Here is a 24,089-nt window from a genome sequence, read left to right as displayed (position 1 = left end):
GGGCCTCGGCTAGAAACACGGCTGGGTGATGATGAATTGAACCTTTCCCCCCAAGATTTTAGAGCATAACACCCTGCCTCAAGGCACAGATGAAAACAGTCATTTATCTAATTTCCCTCTAGGCATTTGGCAGCATCTTCCTGGGGAAAATTAGGAAGGAGTGTTGATTGAAACAAAGCCCATGACTGAGCATGTGAGCATGTGGGGGAGTGGATTTGCATTTTGCTTCTACGCTACAGAGTACATTGACGCTTGGTATTTGGTGGTAGTGGTGGCGGGCGTGGTATTGGTGATGATGGTGGTGGCTGTGGTTGGTGTGTGTGTGTGTGTGTGTGTGTGTGTATGTGTGTGTGTGAGAGAGAGAGAGAGAGAGAGACAGAGAGACAGAGAGAGACAGAGAGACAGAGAGAGACAGAGACAGAGACAGGTCAACCTCAGGTGTTCTTCCTCGGGGGCTGTCCGCCTTGGATTTTGAGACAGGCTCTCTCGCTGCCCTGGATTTCTTCAAGCAGACTAGGCTGGATGAAGAGTGAGCCCCAGTTATTCACCTGACTCCGTATCCCCAGCACTGGCTTTGCAAATGCATCCCACCATATCTAGCTCTTTATGTAGGCTCCGGGATAAAGCTTGGGTTCTCATGCTGACAAAGCAAGCATTTTACCAATGGAGCCGTTTCCCCAGCCTTAGTGTCTTCTTAGTAAAATCTATTAAGTCTTTGGGTTTGGCTCATGTTCAGCTGGTCTCCAATGCGTCGTCTCCTGTTTCTCACGGTATTTCAGAGGCAGTGTTCATGTACGTGGTGGGTATGAAAATACTGGTGCTGACGTGTTTGATTTTCCCTGAATGTACATTCATTGGTATTTTATGTTTTGGACAAAATGCAATTTAAACAGCTGAGAAGAAGGGGTATGAGGTTCTTTTTTCAGCCTATGTGGACATCTTATATGTTGCCTTTCATACATGAGGACCTTCAGTTTCCAGAAACAATTAGAAAACCCAGGTGTGGGACTGTGTGCTGTAGACACAAGTCGTGGTGGGCAGAGTCAGTGGTAGTGAAGTAGCCTCACCTGCTCCACAAGTCTTCAGATCAACAAGAAACTGTCTCGAGGGTACCACTCTTTCCCCATGGGGATATCTTGCTGGATGAGTCATGGTGAATTTTGTAGGCTTTCCAGCTGGAAAAGACCAGTGATTGCTTTTTCCCCTCGGCAGCTTGTATCACAGCTTAGGATACCGTGAGAGCTAGTCCTCCAACTCAGTTCCTGCTCAATTCCCCCAAATTCCTCAGTCTGAAGAAAGTGTTGTCTTCAGCAATAGAGTTCTTACCTTTACATTCTGAGAGACAGCCTAGGGCTATAGGAATAGCCTGTATTGTTTGGGGAGTTTCTCAGATCCCTCTGGTGTGTTTGACACAGGAGTTGGAACAGGGGTGAGGGTGGTAGAAGAGATGGAAATAACGTAGAGTACTCATTGATGAAATTCTAAAACAATTTTACAATAAAATAGAAGAATAAGGTATATGGTATCTTGAGAAGTAGCATCTGAGTTTGACCTCTGATTCCTAAATGTTCAAGAACACACACACACTCAAACATACACACTCAAACACACACACTCAAACACACAACACATACACACTCAAACACATAAGTACACACACTCAAACACACAAGAACACACACACTCAAACACACAAGAACACACACACTCAAACACACAAGAACACACACACACAAGAACACACACACTCAAACACACAAGAACACACACACTCAAACACACAAGAACACACACACTCAAACACACAAGAACACACAAACAGATGCACATACACAGGCTTAAATGTGATTTCAAATAAATGTTTATATTTGCTAATTTATAAGTTTGGTAAAAAAAAATAATGATCATATTTAAGCTTTTGATTAGTGGGAGACAAGGCATTTGTCCTGCCTAATCGAGCATCCCATGTTTTCACACAACTCATGGGCATTGGGCATTTCTGTGAGTTCGTCTCAGGGCTCTTTGTTATTTCTGAGGATATATAGGGCTAAATTCCTTAGGCTGTGTGATATTATGTACCCCTTTTGTTCTTGTTCCATCACAGTAGCGGCTTGTCAGAGGCTACCCCACGTGACACCACAGTATCACAGAAGCAAAGATGGGAGTGGAGGGCTCTTGTTCTTATTAGCCAAGCATGAATGCTGTTTGCTAAAGGATAAACTGTGCCACTCCTTTTTTGTCTTAAAAAATCTCTGATTATAGGTGCTACAGAGGTGGTTTAGTGATTAAAAATGTGCACTGTTCTTGCAGAAATCCTGAGTTCAACTCCTAGCACTCTTATTGGGTGATCCCCCCTCACTACCTGTTGCTCCAGCTCTAGGGGATCTGATGCCCTCTGGCTTATGTCATCATCCACATGTACAGAGCCTCAAAAATCTCTGCTTAAAACTAATAATGATATGTGTATATTAACCCCTAATAGAATTATAATTTTGCTTTATTGATTTTGAGGCTATGTATCCCCAAAATGACCTCTGACTACTGACCATTCTGTCTTTACCTCCAAAGTGTTGGTATTGCAGATGTGTCTCACCATGCCTGTTTTAGGTGGCTCTGTTGATGGAACCCAGGGCTTTGTCCAAGCGGGGCAAGTACTCTGTTGTCTGAGCTATACCACAAATGCCTTATCATTCATTGTCCAATCTAGTTTTCCATGCTGGTGTGCTCTGGCATGTTAGGTGTTCTTTCTGGTTGTATGCTTCATATGCGCTGAATTTATACTTGTTCATTTGTGTTTATTTCCCAATACTATAGCTAATAGCAGACCTAGAACAAACTATTAGCATTTGCTGAATGAGCTAAAATTTTTATTTATCATTAGATTTTGTAGTCTGTTGCAGGGCTATTCTAGGTAAATTAAAGACTCACCTTGTCCTAGTTTCATTTCTGTTGCTATGCTAAAATGCCCCACAACAATCAATTTAGGGAGAAAGCAGTATATTGGGCTTACAATTCTAGTTCAAAGTCCATCCTAGCAGAGAGAAGCAGCAAGACCCATCACCCCTGCAGTCAAAATCAGAGGAAAAACATTCATGCATACTCACTTGCTTCTACTAAAGTTTTCCACTCTTGCGTAGTATAGGACCCTCTGCCTAGGGAATGGTTTCACTCACAGTAGGCTGAGATGTCCTATATCAGTAACTTAAGTAATACAACCCTCCACATATATGCCTACAGACCAAAACTGGTTATTTGACAATCCCTTATTGAGACTCTTCCTAGATGTTTCTAGGTTGTGTCAGGTTGATAATGCTAACAATCAGGGGCGTATATGTTAGGTTGCATATGCATTATGATGTTTTAAATACCTTGGGATGTAAGGACTGAAACTGAACTCCCAAACCAACATGAACCTGTGTGTGCAGGGGAGAGTATTGCAGGATGTTTTGCCACAGTGAAAGAAACTGGCTTTGGATCTGCAAGATCATTAAAATTTTTAAATTTTATTGTTGACAACATGTACAAGCACACGTACCTATTACTGCTTACTTTTTCTTGAAAAAGTGAACTAGCAATCATACATGTTATCTGATATTTCCTGTAGACAGAAGTTTTGTCCTGCCTGGTCCTGCAGCTGTTCAGTCCCAACAAAACACACAGAGGCTTATATTAATTACAAACTGTTTGTCCTATTAGTTTAGGATTATTATTAACTAGCTCTTACAATTTAAATTAACCCATAATTCTTGTCTTATTAGCCACATGGCTTGGTACCTTTTATCAGTGAGGCATTCTCATCTTGCTTCCTCTGTGTCTGGTGTCTTCAGATTGAGCCTTTCCTCTTCACAGAACTTTCCTAGTCTGTTCACCCACCTATACTTCCTCCCTGATTACTGGGCAATCAGCATTTCATTAAACCAATACAAGTGACAAATCTTTACAGGGTACAAGAGCATTATCCCACACCAGTTTCCATCAAAGCACAGAGTCTGTAACACATTGCAGCATTGTAACATTGTAACACTGAGTCTGTAGTAATTTGCTTGATATAAGGTGGCAGGGCTCATTCAGCTACACCCTGTTCTATGCATCCACAGTATGGAACTGTTTGTAAAGATTTAACAGTAAGTACAAGCATTAGCTCACACCTTCCTTTGAACTTTTGCTGCCTTGCCTCAGGACACTTTCATGGGGCACTATCTTCCCAATGAATAGCAGAAGATATGACAGCTTCCATTCTATCTGCTCAGTATGTACAAGAGTCATGGATCCCTTTTAGAGAAGCTAATGAGTATCTTATTATTTCTAGAAAAATTCTGTGATCAATTCTGTTGTAGAAGAAGGCCCTGTGAAACTCCTAGTTTGTGTTCTCCTTCCAACTTACAGCCCCTTAGCTAGGAGGCTTCTCTTTGAGAGTGTTTTCTAAATACTGAAGTCTCATAAGTGTTTTCAGGATTTTTACAAATGTCAGTGGTTTCTTTGGGGGACATTTCTTGCAGATCAGTGGTACTCTGAAGATCTACAGTTCACATTAAAAGAAAATTCATCATTCTTTATTTTGGGTTGGGACCAGAGAAAGATGCTGGGTGCCCTTATAGATCATTTTCTTCCTTATTTTCTTGACACAGGGTCTGTCACTGAAATTAGATCTAGGCTGGTAGCCAGGCAGCCCCACCTATCCTCTTATCTCTGTCCCCCAAAGCACTGGGGTGACGGTCACATGAGTGGCCATGCCTAGCTTTTGACATGGGTGTTAGAGATTGAAATTGTCCTCATGCTTGCATAGTGAGCACTCTTGAACACTGAACCATCTCCTGAGAGGTTGTTTTGAACGCTTTTAGCAACCGGAGGCTTATTCTTCATTTGGATATAAAATGGGATAAAGAGTGAGGATCTTTTTCTTCCTGAGAGTTAAATATTCTCTTTCATGGAACTGAAAGGGGAGTGAGTACTGTGTCTGATTTGTTGTGTTTTTGATATTGTGTTTTGTCCCTGTTCTGGAGCTAAGGATCCATGGCTTTTGATCACATATCCCCAGGCATTGGTTTTGTAATCATAAACACAGTACCCGCCTCATAATGAGCTCCCAACTTTGCAGCAGGAAAAAATAGGGATGCGATGCATCGTGAAATTGCTGTTGTCTGCTGTCAGCACGAGAACTAAACTCTTCAGATGGGTGCCTGAATGTACATTTGCTGTGTGGAGCTTGAAAGGCAAGCGGTCTTTGTTTAGTTATTTATTTATTTTACACACAACTGTTTGTAAGAACCTTCAATTAGCATGAAAAAGAAACTGGTCCCAGCTTCACAGCCAGTTTCGAACTACATATTGGAAGGTATGGTGTGCCAGGATATCCAGGACAAACTGGATTATTGATGAAAGAGGCTGAGCAGTTTGTTCTGATATCCTGATTGCATTTATTACTTGATCCCACAAGCATTGATATGTAGAAAGAGTGAAGACTGTACCACAAATGCTATTTCCTCTTCCACAACTTGATAACGTCCTTTGTTTGAGTAGTGGCAGTGTTTTTCATGCGTATATCAGGATTTAATATTCCTGGGACACTCATCTTTTGATGCTTCTCATTCATTAAATTCTAAATCAATGTATTAATTAATTAAAATGCTACCATCCATGGCTGAATCTGAATTCTAACATTGCCTGTCTGGAGTAACTTTCCCTTTTTCCTGGATCAGGATTTACTATTCCTGTGAATATCTTTTGGTGCTTCTCATTCATTAAGTTCTAAATTAATGTATTAATTAATTAAAATGCCACCATCCATGACTGAATCTGAATTCTAACTGCCTGTCTGCAGTAACTTTCCCTTTTTCCTGGAGTTCTTGTTTGCCTACATATTGTGTCTTCATCTCTAATTTTGAGTCATGGTTGCTCTAACACATATGTGGTTCTCAGTACCTGCAAACACGTGGGCTATTTTGATGCAACACCCCTTCTTTTTGTACTTATTTACATGTGATATCTATACATGTGTATGCCCTGCCAGAAGAGGATGTTTCTTGTCCTGTTCTATCATTTTCTGCCTTGATCTCTGAGACAGGGCCTTTCACTCAGCCTGGATCTAGGATGGCAGACAACATGCCCCAGGAATCTTCCTGCCTCTGCCCACTGTGGAACTGGAGTTACAAACGTGTCTATCAATGCTGGAGATTTGAACTTGGATCTTTATGCTTACCTAGCAAGTACCTTTCCCAACGAGCCATTTCTCCAGCTCTGTAACATTGGCTCTCTGTGGGGACATCATTTTGGATTGGATTCCCAGTAGCTCTTGTTCAGAGGCTTCATTTTTTTTCTAGTAACATTTTTATTAACTCTTCGAACATTTCATAAATGTGTTCAATGTTGTCGATCACATTCACAACCCCCCAGTTTCCACCCTGACTTGTGATGTGGGAGTGTCATATATCAATCTGTTGATTCCATTGGTTAAGCAATGAAGAAACTGCTTGGCCCTGACAGGTTAAAACATAGGTGGGAGGAGTAAACAGAACAGAATGCTGGGAGGAAGAGGAAGTGAGCTCAGACTCGACAGCTCTGCTCTCTGGAGCAGAGACGCCATGCTCCCATTTCCTGGGCAGACACACGCGATGAAGCTCCGACCCAGGATGAACGTAGGCTAGAATCTTCCCGGTAATACTGGTGCTACACAGATGATTAGAAATGGGCTAAATTAATATGTGAGAATTAATCTAGAAGAGGCAAAATAGAAATGGGCCAAGCAGTGTTTAAATGAATTCAGTTTGTGTGTTGTTATTTCGGGGCATTAGCTAGTGAGGCGGCCGGGGTGCTGGGGACGCAGCCCCGCCACTCCTATTACAACAGACTTGTCCAAGGCCCACGGCCTCAGAAGCTCTTAGCTCCCTGCTTTGAGTCCTTCTTAAAATGCTTGCAACACTCAGACTTCATCAGCGATGTCTCTTGGTACAGTAAGTGGTGGTCAGTGCACAAAGTCAAGTTGGTCAAAGCACAGAGAATTAGAGTCAGTGGAATACTGAACCACATTGGGATATCTCTATCTATCTATCTATCTATCTATCTATCTATCTATCTATCTATCTATCTATCTATCCATCCATCTATCTAATCTATCTATCTATCCACCCATCCTTTCCATTTGTCCATCTGTCCATCCAGCATCTCTCTCTCTCTCTCTCTCTCTCTCTCTCTCTCTCCCTCTCTCTCTCTCTCTCTCACACACACACACACACACACACACACACACACACACACGTACACACACACACACACACACGAGGCTCAGGGTTCATTGTAGAGGAGGAGAAAGAAAATTGTAATAGTAAAAGGCCAAGGAGGACCAGAGCAAAACAAGGTTTTGTGGACCTGACAACCTGGCAAAACTGCTGGGCTTATGAGCTCACAGGAGCTGTGATTGTCTATACAAGAAGTGCACACAATTGATAAGCCAGCTAACATTCCAGCATGCTGGGGGGAGAGCATTCGTTAGAACCATTGACGGTCAATAGAGTCATTGACAGTTGATGGTTTCTGGGGTTCATAGCACCACACCCAACTTTCCTCATAAGTTCTGGAATTTCAATTCAGGTCCTCAAGCTTGCAAGGCAAGCACTTTATTGACTGGGTCCCTCCTTAGCCTGGAAAGTTGTTTTTTTTTTCTTTCTTTGTTTTGGGCAGCCAGGTTTGTCACAATTCTTGGAAGAAAGAAATCCTCTCATCAACCTGGGGATGGAGCATTCCCCTCTGCATTCACTTGCAGATGTAGCATAAGAGGGATGAATGCCACTCAGATACTTCATCTCACTGTGGGGGAGGGATCACTGGGGAAACTGTCACTGAGACCTGGAGCTGGCTAGAAGCTTCTTCCCTTAATGTTACCTGTTCATGGTTTAAAAATTTGAAAAGCCGTTCAGAATGCATGCATTATGACAAGCATTATTAACATTTCATTAGATATTCTATACATCGGAAGTGTAATTAGTTATGATGAATATGAGATGAATCTCGTTATGAAGTATGAATACTAAACTTGAGTGAGCGAGTCTTTATTGTGTGTTTGCATGTGTTTACATGGAGGCCAAAGGCTGGCGTCCAGGAGCCGGTTCTCTGTTCCGCCCCTGGGTCCCACAGGTCTCAGATCCATGGATCGCAGGTCACGGGCTTTCCCAGAAAGCACCTTTACCTTCTCAGCCATCTCAATGACTTACGATCTGATCTTGAAATCTGTATTTTAGTAAATTTCCTAAGCCTTGAGAATATGCAGAGTTTTACATTTAGACTTTGATGTGAGGAAACTCAACACTCGATGCTGTCACAGCCCAACTTAGATCTCAGTTGTCCCCTTAGCCTTGTGACCTTCAGTTTCCACCTCTATAGACTGAGTAGCTGTCAGGCTCATAGAATGGACAAAAATGTCCAATAGACTTCATTTTTCACAGCAAGCTTGCAAATGATTTTCTGTTTTCTCAAGAGTGGTGTAGAGTTATGGTTTGTTTGCTTTTTAAAATTCAGCCTGGTTATAGAAGGAAAAGAGCAAACAATTAAAAAATATAACCAAAATCAATACTAATAAAATAGCCTCAGAAATGTAAGTGACAAAGGATATATGCAAATGAGGTTAGTGGAGCACCGCTTAACCTGGTGTTCAATATTTATTCCTCTATTATGAGCTCTAAAGCAAAGGAGTCAGCGTCGTGAAGCTGGATTGAGACGATGCCCCAGTGACCAATCACTTTAAATATTTAATATTAAATATTGTTGAGGGAAGGAGGTAAGTACAGGATGGGTCACTCTAGAGATTTTAAAAGAATGTTTCCCATCTATGCGCTGCTGTCTCAGCCCCGGGAATAGTTACCTAATCACATGTTTCTGTCTCTCCAGGGAGAAGTTGGCTGTGGCCAGGCTGCAGAGAGAAGTTGCTCAAAGGACAAACCAAGGGGCCATGGTGAGTCTTGGCTTGTCGCTCTTCCTGTGAGTCTCCAGCTCTGTCTTCAAAACCATTCAGTTCCAGCAGAGTGTGTCAAAGCCAAATATTTGCTTATAGCCAACTCCATGATTATGCCGTTGGTAAATTCATGTATTTACTTCAGTTTAGCGAGCTCTGCCTGAAGGTGAGAGAGATGCAGACAGAGGGATGCAGACAGATGGACAGACCCTGAGACAAGATTTCAAAGACTATCCAAATGCTCAAAGTGTGAAAGACTATGTTTGAAGAATCTTGATTGAATGGTTAGACTTCCATCTGTCAGTGCCAAGTCTGTAAATGTACAAATTTAGATATTTAAATAAGGACATTTCAGTGTAATTCAGTCCTCTTAGTTATTTGAAGGTAAATGAAGCAGATTACAGAAAGAACCAGGGGGTGTTCCTAACGTAATTCCCTTTTATTTTCTCCCTCCCTAGTATCTACAGGGTGTTCTACCCTGTACATTCCAGCTTGACTTCTTAAGAACACTGATGTTTCCTTGTGTTTCTGAATGGTTCAAAAGAATCAATACATTTTATTTTTGGTCCACCTGAACTTCATTTTATAGACTATTGTCTTTGCAAAAGTATCTGCTCAGGTGCTACTGTAACATCCGAGGTGACCGTCTGGGTCCTTCGGGAGCCTGTGCGTGTGAATTAACTGCCGTTGCAATCTCTGAGAAGGAAATCTAACACCAAGCCTTATTTTGCTCCTCTTCTGACAAGACAGGGGCAGGTGTGTGAATTTTCCTCTTCTGACAAGACAGGGCCAGGTGTGTGAGTTTTTAGCAGAAGAATCTGTTCTCTATGAAAAGGAAGTGGCATCTCTGTTTGCAGCCCCCGAAGGCTGCTTCAGTCTGATTCCATGAGAGCTAATGACAGTTCATCCACCAGAGGAAGGAGGAAGTCTGTGAAAGTCGCTGGCCCTGTCCTTCTCCTGATGGGGAATGCAGGAGGCTGGGACTACATGCTAGATGCTGAATGCATCTGAAGGGCATAGGGGACCAGAAACCGGCTGGCATATTTTGGGAAGGCAAATCACACTGTATGTAAGAGTCAGAACACGGAGAGGGCCTGCAAATGTTCAGACAATTTGAGGCAGCCATGCAGGAGTCTCTTTAAGTGATGACGTGGAAACAAGCCGGAAAAGCACAAAGGTCTGAGTGTTAAGCTACATCTTCTCTTTTGTACTGCTCCCTCCAGGAAGACAGCTCTGTGTTTGAGATAGGGTCTCTCACTGACCTGGAGATCACCCAGTAGGCCAGACTAGCTGTACAGCAAGCTCCAGGGTTCTGTCTACCCCCATCTCCCAAGCCCCAGGGATTATAAACACACACCACCATGTCTGGTATTATAGACAGGTACCGGGCTACAGCTCAGGTCCTCATGGTTGCACAGCAAGCACTAACCATGTGAGCTTCCTTCCTAGTCCAAGAGATTTTTTTTCCTTTCCATAATAAACACTTCATTTTGGAATGTCATTAGATCTACACACACATTGCACACTGCAGCCCTTCATCCCCAATATCAACATTTTATATGACTATGATCACCGCAACAGAGAGATCAATGCTGTGTTAATGTTAAATACCAGACTCTGTTAAGATTTTACTCTGACCCATTTGTGATGTAGCATTTAAAGCAGGACTCTGCATTTCATATATATAGGTTCCCCGCTAGTAGCAGGGATGCATACATGTGTGCAGTTTGAACTGTACATATACATGGAATATGCATCCCAGCTATGGCCCAAGACCAGTCTGGGTTCACCTCGCACTTGGCTGTCGTTTACTGTCCTCAAGGTAACACATTTGGTCTGGGATTTTTGTTTCACTAAGGAAAGTTTTGGGAGACAGACTTTGAGGATCCTGGGTATTTTATATTCTCATCATTGGTTTACAGTTCCCTTTAACGGCTTTCCCCTGGTGGTCTTTCTTCTGAGAGATTATTGCACCTATGCTCTACTTCGCTGGCTCAATGCATCCTTCTTTTCAGTCTTCAGCGCACCTCAGGTTGTGTTAATGTATAAAGAAGACCTGGATACCTGAATGCTATGAAGACGTCCTTCTCATTATCTTATAGAACCATTCATATTTTATTTCTTATATGTGAATCTTTGCACATTTCAATTAGACATGTTTTGTTGTGAGGTTAAGAATTATACACATACACACATATTTATAAAATAATGTATATATGGGAAATTAGCTAACAATTTGGTATATATGCATATATACATATGAGATATACGTTAGCAGAATTTCCAACACCATTTGCCAGGCAGTGAACCCCAAGTGTGACCTTTATTATCTTCCTAATGCTCCCCGCAAACCTGGTAATTGATGGGATTACTTGTACTTTGCCACTGAAAGCCCTGTAAAGGTCATCACATACATAGATAATGAGAAGAATAATGGTATTTGCTTTTAAAATATGTATTTATTTTGTTTTATGTGCATGGGTGTCTCACCTGTAATTTATGTATGTCCTCCAAGTTGGCACAAGACACTCCAGGACCAAGTTCTCAGCACAAAGGAGAAGGATTTTTCCCAGAGGGAGAAAAGGGCAGGGAATGACAGACAAAGAAAAGAGACAGAGGACAAAAGAGGTTGTTGGACTTCAGTACTTTGGTAACTGGCCCTTGGTAGTCAGCCTCTGGAGGAGGAAGTGGTCAAGCAAGGGAATAGATTGGCTAGATTGGTGCTAGCTTTATGAAAGTAGTGTAAGGGTTTAGCAAGGTAGGGGAAATGGAGGAGAAGGGTAAGGCAGAAACTGTCGATGCCATGTCTGCTGTGCTTGAGCCTGCTAGAGTCCCCTTGTAATGTACATGCGTGTGTGCCATTACATTCCTGGTGACTGTGAAGGTCAGAAAGGGGGATGGGGCAGTGGAACTGGAGTTATGGATAGTTGTGGGCCACCATTAGGATGCTGGGAACTGAATCCTAGTTATTATTATTATTACTGTTATTAATATGACTATTATTACTCTGCAAGAGAGAAAAATGTAGAGCTCAATAAAAATCAAAAAAGACATCATTTTGAAAAATAAAAAAATCATGTTTAAAAATTATATCCTAACACTGTCTGGGAAATATCAAATGATGCGGACTTTCTCAAGACTGACTTGAAATTTTTTAGAACTTTCATCTTGAAAATAAATTTAAAAAAAGAGTAATAAGTGTTCTTAAGCACTGAGCTGTCTTTCGAGCCCTGAAAACTCACCCTGAAAAGGTGTAATTGTGTATGGGAGGAGAGGAGCACTTATTTGCTGCTTGGGGGATTTCAGTCCTTGCAGCCACTGTCACCGTGAGTGTGGAAAATCCTGAAGGGACTAACACTACACCTGCCCAGCTACCCCACCCTGGGGTTTCCAAAATACTCTCCGGTCAGCACACTGCCCATGTGTTTGCCCATCAGGCTTATTGCTGCTCTACTCGCAGTCGTGAGGAAATGGAGACAGTCTAGATGGCCACTGGCAGAAGAACAGGTAAAGAAGATGTTCTTCACACACATGATGTTCTTCTAGCCATGATGCAAAATGAAATCATGACATTTGGAGGAAAATTGATACAACCAGAAATCATAACCCAGACTCAAAGAAAAATACCATTTCCTTTTAAATGCAGAACTCATGTTTAAAGTTATGTGTCTATATGTGCTGATTTGTATCTGTGTATGTATTTTATGAAACTGGAAAGCGGCTCATGAAGTAGGAAGAAGAGAGCTTATAGTCCAGGTTGATGATATAATGTGATAAAAGAATAGAGGGAAGGACAGTGTCAGGAAGGAAGGGAGGAAGCCAGCCAGAGAGGGGAGCAGGCAGCAGCCGGTGGCTGGTGCACTTGGGAAAGGGAATGAAAGAAAGATAATGGCACAGTAGAAAAATGCTGAAACTCCACCTCTTCCCCCAGTTTGTGAATGAAGGCTTCACGGAGCATTTATAAAGAAAATTAGGGGGCAGGATCAATAGCTTATTTATTAAAGTGACTGCCATGCAAGCCAGAGAACCTGGGCTCAATCCCCAGAACCCACATAAAACCCTGGAAATGCTGGTGCATGGCCGTGATAGAATCTCTGAGGAGGGTGAGGCAGGAGGATCACACTGACAAGCCATTCTGGCCTGGCCTAGTAAGAGGCCCTGTCTCAAAAACTAGGTGGCAGTCTCAAAAGGACTCAGCAGATAAAGGTGCTTGCCACCAACTGTGATGATCCAAATTTATCCCCAGAGCCCACGTGGTATCAGGAGAACGTAAACTCCTCCATGTTATCCTCCGACCTCCACCATGCGCTGTGGTGCACACGGTAGTAATAACCGTGGTCATGGAGAGATCTGGGGGTTGCTCTGTCGCCAACATTCATGATGGTTGGTCTTCTGTAGCGTCGCTGTGGTGGTTCATGGGACAGTAGCTCCTTGTCATATGACTTGCACTTTCTTATTGATGAGTACCTGCCCACTTACAGCCTACCTGTTATCCAGTCATACATCTGATCAATAGTTGACCTGTTTGAAGGACTGACAGCTGCTTTTCCTCTTTGTACAATTGTATAGGTGGTCTGTATCTTTTTTCAGTACAAGTCCCACCACAATATGTGTGGGTAGTTGCCATTCTCTGCCATTTCTTTTGTCCCCACCCTTTAAAGAACGGGACCTATGGATGACTGGAAATATTTTAATATTGAAATTTAGCACCAGTAGATCTTGTATTTGAAGAACTTTTGGCTACTTTACATTTATAGAGACTGTTTTTTAAGTGCTGCCCTATGCATGGAAACAGGATGTGCATCCTGAGTGATCCACAAGCGCTTCAGTTTGCCTGTGACAAGTGATACAGGTTGACGTGCGTGTCATGTAGTATATCGATATTCACACGTGTGAAAGTTGACATATTCTTCATATAGTATCTGTGCTCACACGTGTGAAAGTTGACGTATTATTCATATAGTATCAATACTCACATGTGTGAAAGTTCAAACATATGGTATCAGTACTCACATGTGTGAAAATTGACATATGCTTCATATAGTATCAATACTCATGCATGTGAAAGTTAAAAAAAATGAATATCCTTTGACTTTTTGTGCCAGAATTTGAAAACCGTTTCCCTCTATACATGCAAGTCTGTACATGACTGAGATGTTTTACATTCACTGTAAAATTATGTATTATATTTGTATATGTGTGTGCATGTGTGTGTGTGTGTGTGTGTGTGTGTGTGTGTGTGCACGTGCATGTGAATGTGTGTGTGACTCTCTGGGGCTGAATTACAGGTGATTGTGAGTCACTAGGTCCTCTGCAAAAGAGGCAAGAGCTCTTGATGGCTGAGCTGTCTTTCCAGTTCTCACTTTGAATTTGGTTCCTTTTATCTAGTTTTTCTCCCTGGAGTATTCTAGACTCCTTGATTGCTATGACTGCATGGTAAGATTTAAAATCAGGTAGTGTTGGTCTTGTGACTTTGTTGTTTCCTTGATGTTTCCACAATTCTCAGTTCCTTTATTTCCTACTTAGTTTAGTAGTGAAGTCTGCTGGTCATTTTCCTGAAAATTGCCCTGTGGCTTGCTAATAATAGTATTGAGTCTTTAGAGGAGTGCTTCTCAACCTTCCTAACGCTGCGACCCTTTAATACAGTTCCTCATGCTGTGGTGACCCCCAACCCTATAATTATTTTTGTTGCTACTTCATAAATGTAATATTGCTACTGTTATTAATCGAATTGTAAATACCTGTGTTTTCTGATGCTCCTGGGAACTTCTGTGAGAGAATTGTTTGACCTCCCACACCCAGAGGGGTCGTGATCCACAGGTTGAGAACCACTGCTTTATATGCTTGTGGGCAGGAGCAGCATCCATCTTAGGTATTGATAGTCTTTCAATATTTTAAGCATTAGCTCAAGAGGTTCTGAAGAAGAAATTGAGTTTTTTGGAGGTTTGTTTGTTAGGCTGCCAGTTAACCCCACTGAGTATGTGCCACAGGTTCTGATCCTGTGTGTGAGCCATGGCCCTCTTTAGAGCTCATCTTCCATGATGTTCACAGTTCTATGGACTTAACTGTGTTGGGCACAGGCCAGTGTAGGATCTTGGCTCAGGTCTTGGTAGCTCAGTCCTCATAGTCCCTTGATACCATTGAATCAGATCCTAGCCTCTGTGTTCAGAGGTGAGCATGGCAGGCCCCAGCAGCATCTTCCTTTCCTGGGTATCTCTGCTGTGTTTTTATCATCCCCTGGAGTCTCTTTCCTTTCCTAGTTCTTGTTGTAAAATCTGAAACTTTTATTCCTTTATCTTCCGAGGCTTGGTAGGTAGAAGACAGAGAGGGTGGGGAACAGCTGGAACTGGTCCCCCTCCTGGAAGGAAAGCAGATCTCTGCCAAAAACATAGCTTTCAGTTAGATAACAATGCATTTGATTTGAGCTAAACTTCATCCTTGCTGACCCTTCCTTTGTTGCTCAAAGGGGTGTAAATGGTGCTATACAGCCCCACACGAGTGATCCAGTTCAAGCCCAGAGTGACTATTTCCTGACCCTTTCAGTCAGAGTTAATGCTGGTGCTAGTTTCACTGGTTTGGGAGGCAGTGTTGTGTCACATTTTTTTGCGAGGAGACAGACAGACAGACAGACAGACACACACACACACAGTTTGGTGAACAATGGGCTTTATGGGTCACTTATAGGATGGGAGGTTTACTGCAAGAGTGTAAATGACTCAAAGACAGCTGCATCACCGAGGCTTACCCCCTAGCAGAGGTGACAGCACACAAAAGCTGGGGGCCTTCAGTCAGCTCAACAGGTTGGAGAGCGTGATTTCTAGTGTATCAGTTGGCCTAAGACAGCCTGACTGATCTCAGGCTTCTTTGCCACCTGGCTTGTCTGAGAGCTACTCTGAGCATCTTTACTCTTAGAGGGAGGGGCCGAGTGAATCTTAACAGTTTCAGGAACTTCCTGAAGCTATTTTGTATTGTTTACTTTTGTCTTAAGGAACTTTTCTGGGGGATGAGTCAATTTGGGAGGAAACTGCTACACAATAGGCAGAGACAATTCATTAACATTTTTCACCTGAGTGCACACTGGGAACACAAGTGTGTGTGTGTGTATGTATGTGCATGTGTGTGTATGTACATGTATACTCATACATAATTAATATAGATGTACGCATGGGTAGTTGTATGTGTATGTTAATTCAGGATACCTATTTGAAGGCAATGAATTACAACAGTGTAATTGTCCTTAGCAACTCCCAACCAACCACAAATTCAGTTTATAAGTAGCAAATCCTCAGGGTGCTCAGTTTTCTACCAAAGTATTGGTGTTTTAAGGAAACCACCCTTTTAAAGATAATTAGTAATTCGATTGGAAATTTCCAAATTTCACCAAAGACTGGAAGGCAGCCTGCCTCTGAATGACACAGCAACTTTAGGTCCTGGCTGCCTTCCATGCCATTACTTCCCTTAGCATGTACACTGTGTTTACTTCAGCACTGTCCCCAGGAGCTATTAGGTGCTCAGCAGCAGTGCAGTAGATAGGGGAAAGATGTAGTAGGGAGCTGCTTGTTTGTTTCTCAGCTGCCCAGACTCCTGAAATAACCACTCAGAAACTGTATTCATCAAATCACTGCTTGGCCCATTAGCTCTAGCTTCTTATTGGTGAACTCTGACACCTTAATTTAACACATTTCTATTAATCCATGTATCACCACGAGGCTGTGGCTTACTGGATAAAGTTCCAGCATCTGTCCAGGGCTATATGGCTTCTCTCTAACTCTGCCTTCTTTTTCCCAGCATTTAGATTTGTTTTTCCCACCTAGCTCTACTCTTTTGCCCTATCACAGGCCAAGACAGTTTCTTTATTAACTAATGGTATTCACAGAATGCCGAGGGGAATCCTACATCACCTCCCCTTTTCTGTTTAAATAAAAAGGAAAGTTTTAAATTTAACCTAGTAAAAGTACATATAACAAAACAGATATCAAGCAAGAATTACTTACAACATTTATATCTACTTTATCTTTTATGATAACTAAGGAAAACTATAACTATAGCTATCTATTCTTCAACTCTATCAAAGACTCCAGAAGGATATAATATTACCTAAGCATACAGGAAGTGCATTGTAAACAACTTTCAAAACTTTAGAATTGACAGAGAAATCTTGCTGCCTGAACAGTGACCCAAAGTTCTTCTGGACCACTGGGGCATCTATCTTCAGTCTACAGGCTCATAGTATCCAGCACACTTTTCCATGAAGCAGGAAATTTCAAAGACAGTTCCACCTATATTGACACTTTGTCAGTAACTTTCTTCTGTGTCCAGCAGAATGTTTAGCAGTCTCGTTCATGAAGCAGGGACCCTGAAGGATCATTGCACCTTTACACAAGTTCAGAAGTCATTTCTCTGTGGGTCCTGCATGTCCAGTTTATACAGCATAACATCAAACAGTCCAGGCAAGAGCAGTTTCTTACACAGTGGCTAGCAAACTTCATGAGGAGCCTCTTTGATGCCCATCTTTCTCTTGAAGTAATTGGTGCTACCAGGAGAAGATGTGTCTCATTATCATAAAACGTCCTGAATTCTTAAAACATTTTAAATGCCATATTCTAAATGTCTCTGAAACATATGAAGAATACCTAACTAAAATATATCTCTGTATATCTAGAAAACCTAACTAACCTGACTACAAGCTTGACTATTATAGATTGATTATCTATTAACTTACATTTCTTAATTATACACTACATTTTTAAATGAGCTCCACAAATACAATACCTTAATCAAGAGCAGAAGTATACATTTAACAAAATTGACCCTAAATTTGTGTCAATAAATTAAGAGCCATACCAATGTAAATAGCTATAGCATATTCCTCTTTAAATATAAACAAACATTTATAAACAATATTTGAGAATTTGGGCATAGTTCTCTACAAACTGCTTTTTTTTGATGGGGGAAGTAATTTTTTGAGGGGTGTTCAAGGTGACCTTTTAGGGGGTCTTGGTTCATCAAACCATATTAGTCTGGAATGATTCCACAGGTTCTCATCTTCTGTGGAAACAAAAGAAGAACCCTTTTCCAAAGCAACATATCCTTAGACTCAAATTATGAAGTCGAGATACCTTTAAAGTATATATGTTGGTTATTTAGCTTCTTCACAGTCAAAAAATTCAATTAAAACACAATAATATACATAATCCAGACTCTCTGTGTATTTTCCATCTTTATGTGGCTTATTATTTTTTTACTCTTTTACTTTTTTAATATTTATTTTATTATCTTTACTCCTTTAATCTATGACTGTCTTACTCTGTCTCGTTAAAGACTTTGTTTTATTTTTTCTAAACCATTTACTTTCTTTTATGACTCTCTATACTTATCATTGTCTCTCTCCCAAGCCTATGTACATTTTTAAAACACTTTGTGTTTCATATAGAGGTCTTTTATGTCTGAATCTGTCCTATTGTGTATCTGTAATTCTTTCCTGTTCAGGAGCGCTTCTTAAAATGCTAAGCAGCAACTAAGGCTGCTTTGTCTTTTGGCTCCACCTAGTCCAACATGGTGGGGTGGAGATCTGTTTAGCATGAGCCATACTCACAGTCCCATTTTCAGGCATACAGTGGGTCTATGTTTCCATTCAGCAAGTTGTAGTACTCTGCTCATAATCCCCATTTAAATGCTTGGTCTTGAAAGAGCAAGAGTTAGTGCTGGCAGCATGGTCCAGGAAGCTGCCATTTCAAAACAGTGCAGTTTTTTTTTCTATCACTGAATCAAGAAATCTCTCTTAAAGTAGCTGTGGCACACCACCAGCAAAATGCTGGCTACCAAGAAAGCTGTGCTTTCTTGTTCTTTTGTGTCTAAAATTACTTTTTAAGCTTTCTCAGGTTTTACATGGATTTAGTTGGCCACGTTGGCATGCCAATCTGTTGTAAGAGGTCGATTGTTTGTTCCCAGATGCTCAGTCCCAAAATGATCACACAGAAACTGTATTAATTAAATCACTGCTTGGCCTCTTATTTGCTAGCTTTTACATATTAATTTAATCCATTTCCATTATTTTATCACAAGGCTCATGGCCTACTGGTAAGGTTCTGGCATATCTGTCTCCAGCAGTGGCTCCATGGCTTCTCTAAACTCTGCCTTCCTTCTCCCAGTATTCAGTTTAGTTTTCCCCTCCTAGCTCTACTCTACCCTATCACAGGCTTAGACCAATTCTTTATTCATTAAACAATCATATTCACAGCATAGAGAGGGGAATCCCACATCAGAAAGGTCCTTTGCGGTCTGCCATGAATATGTTTTTTTTTCAGTCATAAAGGAGCATGAAGTCATGCTATTTGCAGGAAAATGGGCCAACTGGGGATGGTTATCTTAAGGGGACTAAGTCAGGCTCACAGAAACAAGTACAATGTGTTTTCTCTGTCTCTGGTAATTTTCTTTCCTCTAGGTGTTAGTGAATGCCTTCCTACTTCCTTTAAATCAAGGTGGTATGTTTACAGTGAGTTTTTTTGTAAGGAGAATATTGCTGGATTATGTTTTTTAAAACCTACTCTGCAACTCAGTGTGTGGGGCTATTTTGTTTTGAAGATTTATTTATTTTTATTTATGTATTGTGTTTGTATCACTGTGTATGTGTAGTCATCTTCTGAAAAAAGAGGAGGGTATGGGGTCCCCTGGAACTGGAGTTACAGGCATTCATGAGCCACCAGTATGGATGCTGGTACCCAAGCCCAGGTCCTCAGCCAGGGTAGCAAGTACTCTGTAATCACTGACCCATCTCTCCAGCCTCAAATCTGACTTGTAAATTGGTGTTTAGAGGTTGTTCACTCTCAGCTGAGCTACTGATGGGTCATAGCTTATGTCTCATGTTCTCTTTGTTGTTCCCTATCTCCATTTCCCCCCACTGCTGTCCTGTGGGTGTTGAAACAGCTTTTAGGATTGCTTTTGATTTATTTATAGCATTCTTTGAATGTATTTGTCTGGATGTCTTTTCTAGTGTTTCTCAAAGTATAATGTTTCTCACACACATAGTTTACTGATGCTCAGCTAGGGCATTCTTATATTCTTATGTCTCTCCCTTCATGTACCCCATTTATAATGTAATATCTTGCTTTTCCTCCACATATACTGAGAAACACATCACATGGTAATTTTTGCTTCAACTGTCAAACAGTTTTGGAAACATATGGAAGGCTTACTGCATTTATTCAAGCTTTTCCTTTCTTACTGGTATTCTAGGATTTTTTTCTTCTAGGGGAGGGGTGCATGTGTAAATAAGCCCTCTCTTCCTCCATCCATTTCTTTACTCCCTCCATCTCTTTCTTTCCTCCCTCCCTTTATCTATTCTCTTCCTCCATCCTCCCACTCCCTCACTCCCTTTATTTCCTCCCTCCATGCTCCCCCCAACTCAGGGTCATATAGCCCAGGCTAGTATGGACCTTGATATGTGGCGAAGGCTTGCTTCGAGTTCTTCATGCTTCTGCCTTTACTTCCGAAGTGGTGGAATGGTAGGCATGCACTATTACTCCTTGGTGTAATGTTGTATTTAGCATATACCACCTGATGTTATGGTATAGCATATGACTGCTATAGCCAAGCAAATTAACATCTCTGACCTTCCATTATGCACATTTGTATCCTAGATTCTTTAATAATTTAATGCATGAACACAATTATTTTAGATCTTATCCACCCACTACTCCCTCACCTTCCATTTTATTCTTTGTTTGGTAAGAGAACACAAAGTTTCCCTCTTCAATGGAATAATACCAAAAACAGTCCCATGCTTCACAAAGGACGTCCAGCTTTAATGAGCCAATCCAACCGTGGGTTTGTATCAGCTGTTCCTTCCCATATGCCCTCTTTCCTACTGTAGGCACCCACCCTGTCATTCTTCAGCCAGTGTATTCCGTGTTGTGTAGATAGCACGTGTAACTGTTACCATGCTGTATGTTTTTTTTTCTGTGTCTAGCTTGTTTTACTTAAACCTTGTCCTCCCATTTATCCATTTTGTAACAAGAGTACAGATTCATTTCTTTGTATGGGCTTCTTAGTAGTCATATATATTGTAATTCATTCATTCAACTGCTAAAGGATATAAGTTGAATCCTTATCTTGGGTAGGACATATAACACTGCATATCATGAGAGAATGGGAAATGTTACTTTATTACATTTGGACGTACTCTCTGAAGAAGGGTTGCTAGGCCACGGTGCTGTTATACTTATATTTGGGTTGTTTTAAAGGAAAGCCCTATTGTTTCCTATAAGGACCTGATGGAGTTACAGCTCCACCAGCAGTACAGAAGGATTTGGTTTTTTTCCTCCACACTCACTAACACCTGCTAAATCTTATGTTTAGGTAATTATTTTTTGTGTAGTGTATGTCTTGTCTTGATTTTGTGTTTGTATGTCCATAGATATGTGTTGTATATGTGCATGCATGCATGCGTATGGAGGTCAGAGGTTGACATCACATGTCTTTTTCAATAATTGCTCACTTTATTTTTGAGACAGGATCTGTTACTGAGCCTGGTACCTATTGATTGGCCAGCGAGCTCTCAAGATCCCCCAGTCTGCCTCCCCACTGCTAGAATAATAGGTGTATACTACCATGCTAGGCTACTTAATGGGGTGCTGGGGATCTGATGTCAGTCCTCATGTTCGCACAGCAAGCACATTAACATCTGATACATCTCCCCTGTGTTCACTGCTGTATTTCTGTTCTGTCTGTTCCTACAGCTTGGAGGTGATACCTCCTTGTGGCCTTGTTTTCCCCCCTTGAGTAATGCTTGGTGACTGTCCTGCTTCCCTTCCCCATGTCTTCAACTATTTCTATGTGACCTTTTCAGGCAATTTGCTGTCCTTTGGAATAGTAGCCAGTTAATAACCCTACCTTTGCAGTTATGAAAGTCATTCTGCCTTTTTGTTCCTATTTCCTTGCAGTTGATACATATCACTCGTTCATATCTGATGCTGAGCTTTGGTGTGATAGTCACAGTGGTCATGCCAAGTGCAGTGTGAAAAACTGTTCCCCTAGGTTTTCTCTGTATGTGTGAGCCTGTGTGTGTGTTATGTACATGTATGGAGATCAGATGACAGTTTGCAGGAATCAGTCTTTTCCTTCCTCCTTGTGAGTCTTAGGGTTTGAGCTCAGGTTGTCAAACTCGGCAGCAAGTTCCTTCACCCACTGAGCTATCTTGCTGGCTCTTTCTAAAAGATTTATCATATCAAGCCTTCCATTTAGTCATTTAGTATAATTTTAAAATTCCATTCACTCATTTGTGTGTGTGTATGTGTGTGTGTTTGCAGCACATGTGTATGCCACATAATGCATGAAGAAGCCATAGTACAATTGTGTAGAGTTTGTTCTCTCATTCACCATATAGGTCCCAGGGATGGTATTCAAGTCATCAGAGTTTGTGGCAAGTATTTCTGCCACTGAACCAGATCCCCAGCCCCTTGATTCATTTTTTTCTCTATTTGCTTTTCTGCTTGAAGAACTTTGTTTGCATAATCTTTTAAGAACACTTTTACTGCCAACACATTATTTTATCCATCTTCCTTTATTTGAGACTCTTTTGATTTCCCCTTCATTGACAATAGAGGGGTCTGGGCTGATAGTTCTAGATGTTGTGCTTATTCCCTGCATGGGCAAAACCCTGTGCTGCTTCCTTCTGATGAAAGACTGCCTGCATTCTAACTGTGTGGCCTCATGGGGACCCGTTGTACTTTGGCCTCTCTACCCCCTTGAAGAGTTCTGTTCTCTTTAGTCTGACTCCCTGCAAGAAGGTGTGTGAGGTGTCTGGGTGAACAGTCTTGGGTTAAAATCCTTTTGAGGGCTATTTCAGTTCTTAAATCTGTAGGTTTGTGGAATTGGATTTTCTTTCTTTTTTTAATTGAGAAGCTTGCAATGTTTCTTTATTTCTTCATCCCACCATCTCTCTTGTCTTTGAAGAGCTTTAAGACAAGGCAGTGAAGTCCCTTTGTCTTGGTCTCCTGTGTCCCCCAAGGCTGTGTTCATTTGTTGTCCTCTGTCACTTTTCTCTTTGTGTTCACACTGTATACTTTTCCTTTAATTTCTAAAAAGAAATGATTATTTAGTTGTGTGTCTGTGCATCTGTCTGTATCTACGTGTCTGTGTATATGTACGCATGCCTATGGGTGCCTAAAGAGGCCAGAAGAGGCTTTCACATCCCATGCGTGGCAGTTACAGATGGCTGTGAGCCATGTGTAGGTGCAGGGAGTGGAGCAAATTCCTCTGGAAGAGCAGTCGAAGCTCTGCACAGCTGAGTAGTCTCTCTTGCTCCTGGCTGCAGGTTTCCCATTACTCTGTCATCTAGTTCACCCATCCTGGCTACTTCCTTCCATTCTGTTCTTCCTCCTGTGTCTTGTCCTCTTTGTTTCAGATAGTGAATTCTTGCTATTGTTCCTGTTTATATCCTTAATTTCTGTGCTAAGTTTTTCTTTCCTCACTCATAGGAATTGAGGCTGAATTGTGAACGTAACTGGTCATGGGAGAGTTGCATAGTGACTGCCTTACAACTCTTTTCCTGGTATTCCTAACGCATATTCTTCTAGTTATTGCCTACCGCATGTCCTTACTCAGTTCCAGGAGTTGGTATCTGTGTGATGAGACACTCTTTGACTCTGTGGATGCCAGGATGTTTGTGTATGATGTTAGGAGACTCTGATTAGAACATTTTGCCTTCCTGGTATCTGCTGAGTGTGTCACCAGGAAGTAGATCTGTCAGTCTGAGCACCAGCTCTGGGGAAACCAACATTGATTCCCTAGAAGTTTCCATGGCACGGAGGTGAGAGACTTCTTATGACTGCTGGACAAGGATTGGACATTTGCCTCTCTAGAGGACCTCCTGTGACCACCCTGGATGGAAAGGAAGGAATGTCTTGTTATTGTTGCCTAAATGGCCTCTACTGACTTCAGTGGTGCAGAGTCTCATAACCCACAAGCAATGGCCAAAAACTACTCCTTCACCAGGCCCCTTTTATGCACCCTAGAAAGCAATGTGGGTAAGGTAGTAGCTCTCGGCTGCCAGTGTAGATGTACAAGTCCATACTTCTCACATATGTGTGTGTGTGTGTGTGTGTGTGTGTGTGTGTACTCTTTTGTATTTGTAGGCAGGCGAGAG

At 41.6% G+C, this 24,089-nt stretch overlaps 1 protein-coding gene across 1 annotated transcript in view; it reads left to right on the top strand.

The window, feature by feature from the left end:
* Nckap5 (NCK associated protein 5) overlaps positions 1-24,089 on the top strand; it is a 769,956-nt gene that overhangs the window by 236,333 nt on the left and 509,534 nt on the right. The window contains exon 3 of the mRNA XM_041648822.1: positions 8,881-8,944. Coding sequence (XP_041504756.1) covers positions 8,881-8,944 — 64 coding nt within the window. The remainder of the gene's footprint in view (positions 1-8,880; positions 8,945-24,089) is intronic.

Source organism: Microtus oregoni, unplaced genomic scaffold (genome assembly GCF_018167655.1).
Source record: "Microtus oregoni isolate MIOR12 unplaced genomic scaffold, Mior012 000003F_ref0000135, whole genome shotgun sequence".
NCBI classification, from domain to species: Eukaryota; Metazoa; Chordata; class Mammalia; order Rodentia; family Cricetidae; genus Microtus; species Microtus oregoni.
This window is presented reverse-complemented; position numbering and strand designations above follow the sequence as displayed.